A 13,483-nucleotide genomic window follows, 5' to 3' on the forward strand; every position below is an offset into this window, starting at 1 on the left:
AGGGAAAGTCATATATCGTGTCACATCTTATACGGAATTGGTGGTATATAAATAAAGATCAATTGAATTGAATTGAATTACTGAAGTTATAAAATAATAAAAAATATACAGACCCTAGGAGCAACCACCAACCACCAATACCAATAAATACCAATTAATACCAATAACAGTATGAGTTATATACATGAAAGCCATCTGAAATAATTACAGTGTAACAACATGAGACTGCAACTCCCATGTGAACTGGAACATTCAGATCTCCAAATCAGAAAGTTGGAAGAACCTGAGCAACACTGACCTCAAAATCCCACATGGCTGTTTTCATCAGCAAAAAGAAAGCTGCAGCAATACGGTGTTATAAGCCCTTATTTCTTCAGTCTCATCAAAACATTCTTGTAGTGCATTATAAGTGTAGAGCATTATTATAAGCAGGAGTTGCAATCTAGAACTGGTATCTTAATGGTAAACTAGAATGCAGCCACTTCGGGTGTGACATGAACTTTGCAATTCCACAACACATAACACTGTAAAGAAGACGTCATTGAGGAGATCATGGTAGGGATGTGACCACGAGGAGATACTGTATGTGGTGGTAGTCAGAAGTGGCTCTGTGTGATGTGTTCAGGCACTTCACTTTGTTTTTGTACCGACTCTAATTGCATTTTATTGACATTTTAATTTCATTTTGTCCAATTTATCTCATTTTATTTTTTAATTAAAAGATTTCATTCTTGTTTTTAATGTTCTAATACATGCAATACAATACAATGCATACAATACTCTATGCATAAACACACAAAACTAAACATCAAATAATTTCTTGCAATATTGTCTTTTTTTGGAGACAAAGGGTGTTCATCTAAGAATAGCAGTAAAGCACGGCACCTTGGCTGATCTCGTCATTATTCCTGGCTCCATTGTGCGGTGTTGCAGAACATGTTGACTTCATTCAAAAGGTCATTGCTCAGTTAGACTTGGGCAAAGGCTTCTGATGCTTAGGACAGTAAGAACTAGGTTCTTCACATTCTATGTGACAAACTCATTCATAATCCAACATGATGAGTAACTCCAACATTAACTCTAAATCTGTGTTTTGGTTTCCTCAAACTCTTGAGGGAAATATATAGTTCATTAGGTGCTAAGTGGCCACTCACCAGCTAATTGTTAAGAGTTCCTGTCTGTAATTACATGCTGGGTGAATTGTATACAATAGATTTGTAGTGTTTTCCTTCCATAGACCTGCAGGGAACTGCACAGTTAACTAACTAACTAACTAACTAACTAACTAACTAACTAACTAACTAACTAACTAACTAACTAACTAACTAACTAACTAACTAACTAACTAACTAACTAACTAACTAACTAACTAACTAAATCATATGATGACAAACAACTCTTTAAGGTACAAATTGCCTGATTGAGTGATACCTTGTTAATTTAAAATTATTGTTATACTTCTTTATAGTGGTTGTTATCAATGAGTCACTATATCTACAATTAATTTCCCACATTTCTTCAATGTAACATTGCAAATGTATGCATCTGAATGTTTGAGTCATACTTTATGATCATTGTGTGATCATTGTGCATTGTCATTGTGTGATGTCCTCCTGTATATCTGAATATTCACGGAGATCTGAGGGCTTCTTTCAAGTCATTTCTAATCAATACCACAAAGTGGAATAAAATCTAATTTACACCACTACCAGCCAAGGCCTTGACTGGCAGTGGCATTAGTGCCGATACAACAACAAGTCAGAGTCAGGACGCTGAGAATGCACTGGATTTTTCTTCCTTATGCAAACTAAAAAATAAATAAATAAAAAGAGGGAGAGAAAAAGATTGGTGTCTAAAACTGCTGGAGTGCATATTGATAGTGAATGTAGTCAACAGTGAATATCCAGAAGACCTCGAGGTCAAATCATGGAGCGACTCTTCTCAAGAGAGAAGGTCTGTCATCTCCTCACATTCTGCTCTCTGGCATTTGCCTTCCATCCTTGAGATGTAGCACTCTAAGCAGTCTTAAGGCATGCTAGATAGGACATGAATCCACCCTTGGGTTTAGATTATTTCTGAAGAAAAAATAAGATTTGCGTGTGTAAAATGCAATTACTAATTTTACCTTATGAATTATTCATGGTCTTAAATCGGGGTTTTTTTGGGTTAAAGCTTTTTATTTATGGATTTTGTACAATTTCAATTTACAATATAATAGTGTCATCAAGAGATACAACTAAATCTATACAAACATCCACATTTGTAATTAATTGTTATATGGTTAAATATATATTAAAGCTGGTTTGATTATATATACATATTTTGCTCATTTTCAACTTAATTATTAATTACTGTACCTGTATGAGAAAAAAACATCGAGTGGTCCTCACTGTCAGTGTGTCATTTCAGTGCACCAAAAGAAGTGTCTACAGCCACTAAGCTGCTATTCTGTGTCCATAGACACTGAAATAACCTTGACATTCATGTGGGAGTCATTTGGATTGGTAATACTATCAGCCCACACAAATGATGCTCACACTTCCAGGACTAACTGGGTATCTTGGTGCCTACGTTAGTTCTCTGTAATTCAGCCTTTTCCAGCCAGTCTATAAATGGACAGACTGTCTGACAGCACCATTTGGTTATCGTATGCAACAATAAAGTTTCTACGTAGTGAACATAAAAATGTCTTGAATCAGTGGCTTTATTTGCTACATATTACAAGAATATTATTTAATGAAATGAATCAGTCAAGTTTTGTAATTCAATGGATTTATGAAAAAATATCCCAAGCTTTGAACATTTCACAGAGCACTGTACAATTCATCATCCAAAAATGGAAAGAATGTGGCACAACTGCAGATCTACCAAGACATGGCCGTCCACCTAAACTGACACGCTGGGCAAGAAGAGCATTTATCAGAGAAGCAGCCAAGAGGCCCATGGTAACTCTGGAGGAGCTGCAGAGATCCATAGCTCAGGAGGGAGAATCTGTCCACAGGACAACTAGTAGTCGTGCACTCCACAGATCTGGCCTTTTATGGAAGAGTGGCAATAAGCAAGCCATTGTTGAAAGAAAAACAAATGAAGTTCTGTTTGCAGAAGCCATGTGAGGGATACAGCAAACATGTGGAAGTGCTTTGGTCAGATGAGAGCAAAATTTAACTTTTTGGCCTAAATGCAAAATACTATGTGTGGTGAAAGCCTAACAGTGCACATCATGCTGAACACAGCATTCCCATTGTGGAATGTGATGGTAGCACCATCATGTTGTGGGGATGCTTTTCTTCCCCAGGGTCAGGGAAGCTGGTCAGTCTTGATGGGAAGATGGATGGAGCCAAATACAAGACAATCTTAGAAGCAAACCTGTTAGTCTGCAAAAGACTTGAGACTGGGGAGGAGGTTCACCTTCAAGCAGGACAATGACCATAAACATACAGCCAGAGCTACAATGAAATGGTTTAGATCAACATATTCATGTGTTAGAATGACCCAGTCAAAGTCCAGACATAAATCCAATTAAGAATCTGTGGCAAGACATGAAAATTGCTGTTTACATATGCTTTCCAATAAATCTGACTGAGCTTGAGCTATTTTGCAAAGAAGAATGGGCAAAGGTTGCTTTTTCTAGATGTGCAAAGCTGGTAGAGACAAACCATAAAACACTTGCAGCTGTAATTGCAATAAAAGGTGGTTTTACAAAGTTTTGACTAAGGGGGGCTGAATACAAATGTATGCCACATTTTTCAGATATATTTGTTGGCAGAAAATAAAACAATTTATAATTTTCCTTTCTCTTCACAATTATGTACCATTTTGTGTTCATCTGTCACATAACTTCCCAATAAAAGGGTATGAATACTTTTGCAAGACACTGTATATTCCAACTGTAAATCAGAGCTAGCATGTCTTTGAATGGCAAGCTATCAGACATTATCAGCTCATTGTTGTAGTTTGGTAGGTCAACAAATACCTACAGTACTGAAGTGGTTATTATGACTGAGACCTAAGGGAATTTTGCTTCAGAGATTTGTCTCATAAGTTAGAGTTGACAAAGTTATTGTAGGGAGGAGGTTGGGGTGGACAAGTAGGTGATAAAACACAGGACCTGGGATAATGCACCACATGACATTACAAGATAATGATCTTCACAGCCTACTAGCACTATGCTGCAGGGAACAAAAGACAACATCAAATGGTGTGATAACAACTAAAGTGGGTGAAATTTGAGAATCTTCCACACTGTTTTTGAAATTATCAAATAAAAGGCAAAAAATACCACCCCCTCCAAAAAGTAATGCATTCTGAAAACACATGCATGCTGCCAGCTCTTTGCTCCATTGCACACCGCTATAACTATGTAATGTGATGAATTGTTATAAGCTAATGAAATCCAACGTGATACACTTGGATAAGTAATTAGGCAACAGGTGGTTAAATTAAGTGGAGGCAGCTGACATTGGTAAGTGATGGAGATTCATTAAGAGACAGCTCAAAAGGAAGATGGAGGGGAAAGGACTCTACTGATAACAATTGGACTTGCGATTTTCACCTGCTGAGTAAATTCTTACACACACACACACACACACACACACAGTCCTTATTCTGTAGTGTTACAACCAACTTGTCATATATCAGTGCACCATGTCCTCTGGCTCTTGGTGGAGTGGGTTGAATTTGTTCTGTGTTTGGGAAAGTTATTAGTTGTTGCTAGAGCAAATACATTCAGGGACCAGTCAAATGTCTTATCTAATGCACATGTTATAATATAAATGGAAGGTGACCATTGGAAACACTTTATCCAGTGTCAATCACGGGACAAATTTGGAATTATGGCACCTTATCTAGAGAATGACCTCCAACCAGCTTTACACACACAAAAGAAAATTAGAAAACTTTATTTTTTTAGCAAAAGACTGCATTCTGACCTACAGAAACCTTTACTGTGGTTACTTTTCATAGCTAAACCTACTGTAGTTCAGTTGTTCATGTAGATAATTATCTGCTTGCTCACACATTCTCCCACCCGCAAGTTTCTCTGCCCGGTCCCCTAATTGATTGAGGAAGGTTGGCTATGTTGTAAGTCGCTGATGTGGAAAACCTGCAGCATATTTGTGGCAGAAAGAGCATGGTAGCATTTCTGCTTCTGCAAACAGCTCTGCTCCAAACTCCTGACCTTGGATATTTTTGTGTATATATATATATATGTATATATATATATTACAGCAATCCCATGGAATGATTTAGTGTGTTTTGGCAGAATGAAAGCACTAGTGATCTCTTCTATGACCCTTTACTAGTCATACAAAGAATGAAATTTATATGTGAATGTCTGTGCACATTGGTGTGAGACACAGAGGAAGAATGCGCTTATGTTGTCTCAAGTCCTACTTATATTTTTCACATAATATCTTTGGGTTTATTCTTTCAATTTAGCTTTGAGTGAATGTTGGGTCTGTAATGAGTAGTGGGGATGTGAAGTATACAAAAGGAGTTTTGTATCAATGTCCAAGCAGACTGGCTGTAAAGTGCGTTTTACGGCTGTCTCCCAGCATGATGACTCCCAGTTTAGCTTCCCACCAGTCTGTGGCACCTCAAGTTCTAACTCAGCAAAATCTTTATTTAGGGACCATATAGCTTTATTAAGTTCCTTTGCACTGTAGCTTAACTCAAACAGTGCTTGAAGTCTCCAAGCTGATCTGGTGCCAGACTATCTGCATTTATTAAGCAGGCAGTTCAACATGAACACAAACTGCTTCAACATCACCTGAATCTGGGGAAACTTCATTATACAAGCAGGAAAATTAATTTTGCTCACTGCATGACAATCAGGACTTACCTCATCTGTAAGGAGCAGATAGGTACATTTCGAAATTCACACCTTCTTATCTAAACACATGCATTCTCACTCTAACAGCATGGCTGACATTTTTAAAATATAAAGAATAAGAAGGAGATAGTGTTTTTCAACCAAGATATGTGTAGCTCACTCAGTTGGTACTGACTCCCCCTTTGAGGTGTTAAGTTGATTCATTTAGATGTCTAGCTTAATATTTAAAAAAGTTAGGAAACCCGCAGACAAAAGGTTCAAAACAAAAGATATACACACACTTGTTATTTGGCTTTTCCACGTCTTTATTTAGGAAATTAGTACTTGCACAAAAGTGCTTGTGAGTTGTACAGTAACAGCTGTGACCTTGATGTTCGATTGGTATTTGAAGGCATTCAGTGCCACTGAAATCTGCATTTTTTTGTCTGTAGAGCTAATAGTTTTTCCCAATTGTAGACAGTGAAATTACAACTGTACAAATCAAAATCTGGCCTGCTTATTTGTCATGGGACATTAAGAACACATACCAGTACTGTAAGAACACATACAGTACTGGTAAAATTGAATGCAAACTTTAGTGCACTGTCGTTGATGCTATGATGATTATTTTAACATCTAAAGAAACATGTTAAACAGGGTTGGGATTTTTTTTTTGTTCATTTAATTAAATAATGTGAGGGCCTAGTGGCTCAGTGGTAAAGCATCGGGTTGGGATACAGAAGGCCGCACGATCAAATCCCACCCCACCAGGCGCGGCCCCGACCAGTCGCCAACGGCCACCCTCCTCTGGCCACAAGCCCAGACAAAATGGGAGGGCTGTGACAAGAAGAACTCGTCCCAAATCAATGTGCGGAACACGTTACACTGTGGCGACCCCTGAAGAGACAAGCCGCAAGCCATTGTTCTATTTAAAATTAATAATCTGTGTAATTTGGCCAAATGTTATTATTAATTAAAGTACTTTATAGAACCCATTTATGAAGAATCTGAAAACAGCTGAAGGCCAGGAGGCCAAAAAAATACAGTCTCAGCAATTTTTGAACCTGACATTTAATTGACTTTCAAAACCTGTATGATAAATGTAATATACTTGAAAACAATTTAGATTTTGACCACTTAGGAAAGGTACAACATAAAATATTATCACCATGTATAGTTGATGGTAAATATGTTAGCAAACAGTTGTTTAAATATTTTGCAGAGATATTTCACTATGTGGAGTTTGCAGCAAATGTCCAAAGTAGAAGAGACAGGGCTGGGACGCCTAAATTATTTCAGTACATTATCTACACAAGGCTCCAAATGAAGGTTTTTGCAATGTCTTTTTAAGACATTATGTGAACACCCAATTAAGATATTTATACATCCATTATCTTTACTGTTTAACTTGCTCATGGCCTCGGAGGGCTGGAGCCTATCTCAGCTATCACAGTCTATCTTAGGTCCAACACAGAGAGACATGCACAGACAGATAATCATTTACACTCACATTCACATCTACAGGCAATTTAGAGGCATCAATTAACCTAACATCCATATATTTGGACTGTGGGAGGAAACCGGAGCACATGGAAGAACCCCAACACAGGGAGAACTCAGTGCTGAACCACTGCGTATGAGTGCTTCTTTTTGCTGAAAACAGAGGTGTGTTTTTGATAGAAACAGAGTTATTTGTGTTGAGACTCATTAAAAGAAGTACAGCTGCAGGATGAAAAACCCAAAACAATGAGCTGAAAGACACTAAAAAGGCGTGTAAACTGTTTTTGTCACTCCAAGCCCCCACTTTTACATTACAGTCATCATTGGTACCATGTTAATATCTAGTGCTGCTTTACATTATCATATCATTTACTTGCCCTTTCCATGCCGCCCCCCAATACACACAATTACATCGCCCGTTTGCCAACCACACACCTAGTTAAAGTCATTTCTGTCCCATAATTTGTTACCATGAGCAATTACTGGCCTATATTGCATACTGTCCCACATGCAGTTGAAGCTGGGCATTAGTTTATTCCAGTAATAATGTAGTGCTGGCACAGTGTGAGTTTCAGGACGGACTTGGCCCATGAAAAATTTTTCCTCCGTAGTTCAAATGACACCTGGAACATTGGGACCAGCTGACCTACATTTGAATCACATGGGGGGGGTTACAGATTGAATTGGAGCAGTTAGTTAAACTCACTTTTCCAAACCCATATTTGCAGATTTTATTTCGTTCTTGTCAAGGTTATCTAAAATATTGACATGACACTTTTATTTATTCAAACACGTTTTGACGTTCAAGTCTTTGTCACACAATGTGTAAAAATTGCATCGTGGAGTAAGCACGGTGTCTTGACTTGATTTGGTGGAACTAAAAAAATGAAACCGTCTTTTTTCAAAGTGTGCAAACTCGACACTTCAGCACAAACTAAACAATGCTGAATTCTCCATTGCATGTTCAGCCACGTGCAGTCAATTTATGATAAACAGGGTCACATGGGAGCTGAACTTATTTACCATTCTGATGCAAATTGTACTCAGCGTGGTCTTCACACATCTCCAGAGAGAACCGGAAGGAAAAAACACTGTGTATTAAGTACATGCATTTCGATATCTAATAAAACACCGCTAATACACATGCATGGAGCTTGTCCTAAAAGTCCTAGAGTCCTAAACTTTCATGTAGCTGTAAGCAATTATAAGGCAAAGCATGCACTTTGTGATAAACAGTGTGGCCACACCCTGAGAATGATCACAGCTGTGCAGCTTAAACTGCAAACTTCCTGAATATGTGGTAGTGTTTTTCACACAACATTTATGGAGGTTAAAGTAATAGATACAGAACAAAGTGTGCACTGGGCTTCGAGTTGGGTTGTTTTACACACAAACGAATTTTAGATACGTATTTTTTTATACGTATTTTCGTCTACGACTTAATGATTTTTATTGGACCCAATTGAAACGATTATAACAGAAATCTAATTAATGTGCCAGAAATGATCCAGCTGTTAGCATGTTTTCATTTACACTACAATAATTAAAGGTTATTGCTCTTCCGTTTTGCACCCAGGAACAATGTTCAGAGAGCAGAGAGAGAGAAAGGGGGCAGAGAAGAGGGGGAAACAGACAGACACACAGACAAGACAGGGAGCGAGGAGGGTGGAGGACGAGGAGAGCTGCCAACAGAACAGCAGACCAATCCACGCGCAGCCGGGACCCGATGTGGCGCCAGGCGCGTGCGGTTAAGAGAGTCAGAGAGAGAGAGAGAGAGAGAGAGAGAGAGAGAGAGAGACAGAGAGAGAGGGGCGCGTGAAGAGTCGCACAGGTAGTGTAGGGCTCCGCGAGGACCTGCTGGCACACCAGAGGCATCTTCAACAAGTGGGACCTGAGTCCGTCTGTGTTTGAGGAGAAAGCAGAAGAAGCCACCTCACCCGGAGAACACCATCTTTCTCCCCGGGAATCTAACCTGTAGCCCACTCACAGGAATTCTCCTGCGTTCCTCTTTGCCCGGCGACGGCAGCCGGAAACTCTTCTCTGCGCGCTTGTTTGGACACTGGTTCCTATGGACGATGGGGCTCCGCTTTCTGCCTCTTTTTGTGTAGCAGAGAAAGCCTAAAAAGTATTAACGCAAAATAAAACTATCCCGGTAAGTAACTCTAAGCCTTGTATTTTAGCCAGAAAACACGTGTTAATGGGATTAAAATCCGCAATATTACCAAACACCGTGATAATGCTTACTCTGCACTTAACAGGCATCACAAGCTTTATTACATTTCAGTCTGTGGCCGCTACAAACCCGCCTACTGTTCTTATTCTTAGCCACAGTGCATCATTGTTTACTGCCTAAACGTGTGTCGTGCTGTGACACTTTTGAGTTGAAAAGAAGTATGGAAACATCTGTTAATACAGCATATTTAGGAGCGATTTTACATCTAATTGTACTTTAGAAATTATTTTTTTTTAATTGTTGGACACCATTCAAAAACGTCTTATTTAAGACGGCGAGAGTGTGCGGGACTTCACATAAAACTATTGCTAAAAGGAAAAGGGAAAGAAAAAAAAAAAAAAAAGATAGTGCGAAAGACACCGGCTCCATCTGGCAGATGACCTCCAGCACAGCGAGGGGTTCATTGTGCGATCAGTTTAGCCCAGCAGAGGGTGCAACAGTGATGGTTCTCCCTCAAGACGGATGGAGTCATTTTAGAGTTTATTCTCATCATGTGAGTGAAAGAATAGCACAGCAGTCCTTGAGAATGAGGAAGCTGTGTGTAATAGTAAAACTATTCACTGTTGGAGTCAAAGTAAGATGACATGTTTTTATTCTTTTTCCTTATTTTCTAAATAATCATGTGATTATTGATACGCAGTAACATGCTCTAACATTGCAGAATAAATAACATGAACAATTTCATGTATTATTTCTTGTGCAGAGCAAAGCCACGTCCTTCCAAATTGAATGAGAAAATGCAAGCAGTGATGGCTGCCCATTTATGACATTTGCTAAAGCAAAATGGATTTCTCTCAGTGATCAAATTATACATTTCGTGGCAATAGCATTAACTCAGCTCATCAAGACAAAGGCAATTGCCCGTGCATTTAGAAAATGGCTCTGCAAGAGTCAGTGTGCGCTGACAATGTTTGTTTTTCTGTTTAAGTAAAACTGTCTTCTTTGATTCTTCCAGTGCCCAACATGTCATGCTGAGTCCAGCTTCTCTTAGCCGACTCCCAACTTCACAATAAACCTGCCATTACCAGTTCCCTGCTGGAATATGCTCAGTGAGCCACTCAATGTTTGGATGAGCTCCTTTGAAATCATTTTCAAAAGATAATGTGAAACTCTATCAAATCAACTTTAAAGGATTGTCTCTATTAGCCCTCATGTTAGGTGCATAAACTGGCAATTTATAATTCTGGCATTTTGACACTGCAGCTATTGCAATTAAATGCCTCCATAAACAAGGAAAACGATGATAGCTCTTGCCTGACAGGACTTGTGAGAAGTCACTGCTGACTATGCAGGACTTAGCTGGGCATGATATGCCCAGGAAGCCCCCTACCTTTGAGGGCTTCGCCCTCCTGTGGGGTTTGCTCTTTTCATTATTCAATGCAAGTGCACAAGTGTTGGCTTGTCCCCAAAGTTGTCACTGTATAGAGAAGAGCAGCATGACGGTGGTCCAGTGTATGTCTCGCAACTTGGATAAGATCCCTTCAGATCTTCCAAGAAATACTGTTGTCTTGCTTTTGGCATCCAACCACATCACCCACATCCCCAACAACGCCTTCAAAGAACTGCACTACCTTCAGGAGGTAGATCTCTCTAACAATGACATCGAGACTGTGGACGTTGGTGCGTTTCAAGGGGTTTCTGACAGCCTTCTTGTCCTGGACCTCTCTAACAACCGTATCGAGAGTGTCCCCAAAGAGGCGTTTGCCCGTCTTCGGGCAAAAATTAGTCTCTCAAACAACCCGTGGCATTGTGAGTGTACGCTACAGGAGGTCCTGAGGGAGCTGCGGCTGGACCCTGAGACAGTGAACGAGGTCATATGCCACACAGCAGTGCAGGAGGAGTATGCAGGCAAACCGGTAATCCAGGTGCTCGACTCAGGGATCAACTTCTGCAACTTTCACCACAAAACCACAGATGTAGCCATGTTTGTCACCATGTTCGGATGGTTCACCATGGTGATAGCGTACGTTATCTACTATGTGAGACACAATCAAGAGGATGCGAGAAGGCATCTGGAGTACCTCAAGTCGCTGCCCAGCAGCTCTCAGATCAGCAAGGACTGTGACACCATCAGCACTGTTCTCTAGCAAGGTTGTATGCAACTCAGGAGGTGTGATGTGTATGTGTGTCTTTGTTAATATGTGAGTACATGCGTATTTGTGTACAAAAGGACTAAAAAGCAGTTCCAACCCATTATCAGAGGTCTTTCAGTGACCAAAAGCAATTGTTTTTAAACCCTGGCCACAGAAATAATATTTTTTGAACTATTTCAAATCATTTATTTTTATTTCATTAAATACAGTAAACCATTGTGTACGAGTAAAAGCACAAACTAAACAAATTGCTTGTAAAACTTACATTTCCATGAAGGGTGATGGATCTAGTCTGGAGAGATAAATGTTTCCACTCTGGTCTTGATCCACAGTGTGATCGAATCAGGACTGAGATGAATGAGTCTCTCACTTTCTATTGATCAGTTTGTGTTCTTAATGTCACATTGTTAAGGTGAAGGCTATTTTATAAGATTTCGAATAATATATCAAAAGAATCCAGATGACATCATTCAGGTTGCATAACACACGCAAATGATGATACCATTGGTCCAGGAAATAAGGTTACTCTACTACAACTACTATTACTTCACCAGGAAATCACCACATCATACCAGATTGATGAAAAACTGCCATACAGTGATGTAGATTTTAAATTAACCAACATTTTGACATCGTATGACAAGGTTATGTAAGGACACAAAGTAAGTATGCCTACTTTATTATATTCAGATATAATATACGTTTATTAACAAAACAGTTATTTAGGTACACAGCAAAAATGCTGACCAAAATTATCATCTCACAGAGTCTGTCTTTCTGCCCCCTCTCGGGTGTTAATTTAACATTCATTTGCTATTACAATTTCTTTTCGTTCATGTTTACTGCTGAGAAAAACACCTGTTTGTTGGATTGATGGTTTAGATTGCACATAATCTCTGCAATGAAAAGCTCTATAACAACTTCACTCAGTAATGGCTTCTGAGGACAATTGAATATCTAATTGAAACATGCATAAAAAACATTTTAGATGTGGTAACAATAGTACTCAATAATACTCAATTAGCCTGCCATAACCATTACAATTATTCATTTGATTGTAGCATTTACACTGCTTGTCTGGAGACAGACTCAATAATTTTATTGCTTATTGGATATTTGGGTGGTCCTGAGCCTACTCTGGGACTCCTACACCATAGCACTGTGCACCATAGCACTGTGTTAACTCCACTCCCTGCCATTGCAAAGCATCGTTCTTTTCTTTCACTAAGGAAAGGACAAGCATGCGGACTAGAAGACAGTGACAGAGCTTTTTGAAAGTATATGATAAACACTTTTCTGTGACTGACTGGAAGGATAACTTTGGTCATTTGGTCAAACTAATTGTTTCAACGGTCCCCATACAGTTATTGTCTCTACCTCTCTGTCAGTGAGGAGCCTGGATTAGCTTTTTGCAGCAGACGCCTTTTGTTGTCTGAAAACAAATGAGGCATCAGCCAGGAACATCACTGCATTCCAAACGATGTGGTCCAGAGATGATTGAAATTAAAAACACAAACAAAAAGGTTTGAATCAAAAATATACAACTCTGGCTGATGAACAACAATGGAGACCTATGGAACAGATAAAGGACCTTATCCAGGCTGCAGACTTGACAGACACTAAACATGAGTTCAGGCGATTAATTTAGTGTCTGTATGGTGGTTGTTTAAAATGTGGTTAAATTAGGAAATGACCAAAGTTATCCTTTAACTGTGATAATTATTTACACATAATATGTGACATGCTCTGGGTCAGGGATCAGGGACAGGTAATGTGGGTCCCTGAGGGCCACTACCACCCCCTTGTTTTCCGACTACTCCTTGTGTTCCAGCTTCCGAAAGGTAATAC

At 39.3% G+C, this 13,483-nt stretch overlaps 1 protein-coding gene across 1 annotated transcript; it reads left to right on the forward strand.

The window, feature by feature from the left end:
- Positions 1-8,861: 8,861 nt before the first annotated feature.
- On the forward strand, positions 8,862-13,145 carry lrrc3 (leucine rich repeat containing 3). The gene is made up of 2 exons (XM_067517281.1): positions 8,862-9,461; positions 10,498-13,145. Exon 2 carries the CDS (start codon positions 10,829-10,831, stop codon positions 11,627-11,629), a length of 801 nt encoding a protein of 266 aa, XP_067373382.1. The 5' UTR covers positions 8,862-9,461; positions 10,498-10,828; the 3' UTR covers positions 11,630-13,145.
- The last annotated feature ends 338 nt before the right edge of the window (positions 13,146-13,483 follow it).

The sequence above is a fragment of the Channa argus genome, chromosome 9, assembly GCF_033026475.1.
Source record: "Channa argus isolate prfri chromosome 9, Channa argus male v1.0, whole genome shotgun sequence".
In the NCBI taxonomy this organism is placed as follows: Eukaryota; Metazoa; Chordata; class Actinopteri; order Anabantiformes; family Channidae; genus Channa; species Channa argus.

Bases quoted from the DNA above. Each gene is read 5' to 3' on its own strand.
- lrrc3 (XM_067517281.1), top strand. From the start codon at position 10,829: ATGCAGGACTTAGCTGGGCATGATATGCCCAGGAAGCCCCCTACCTTT.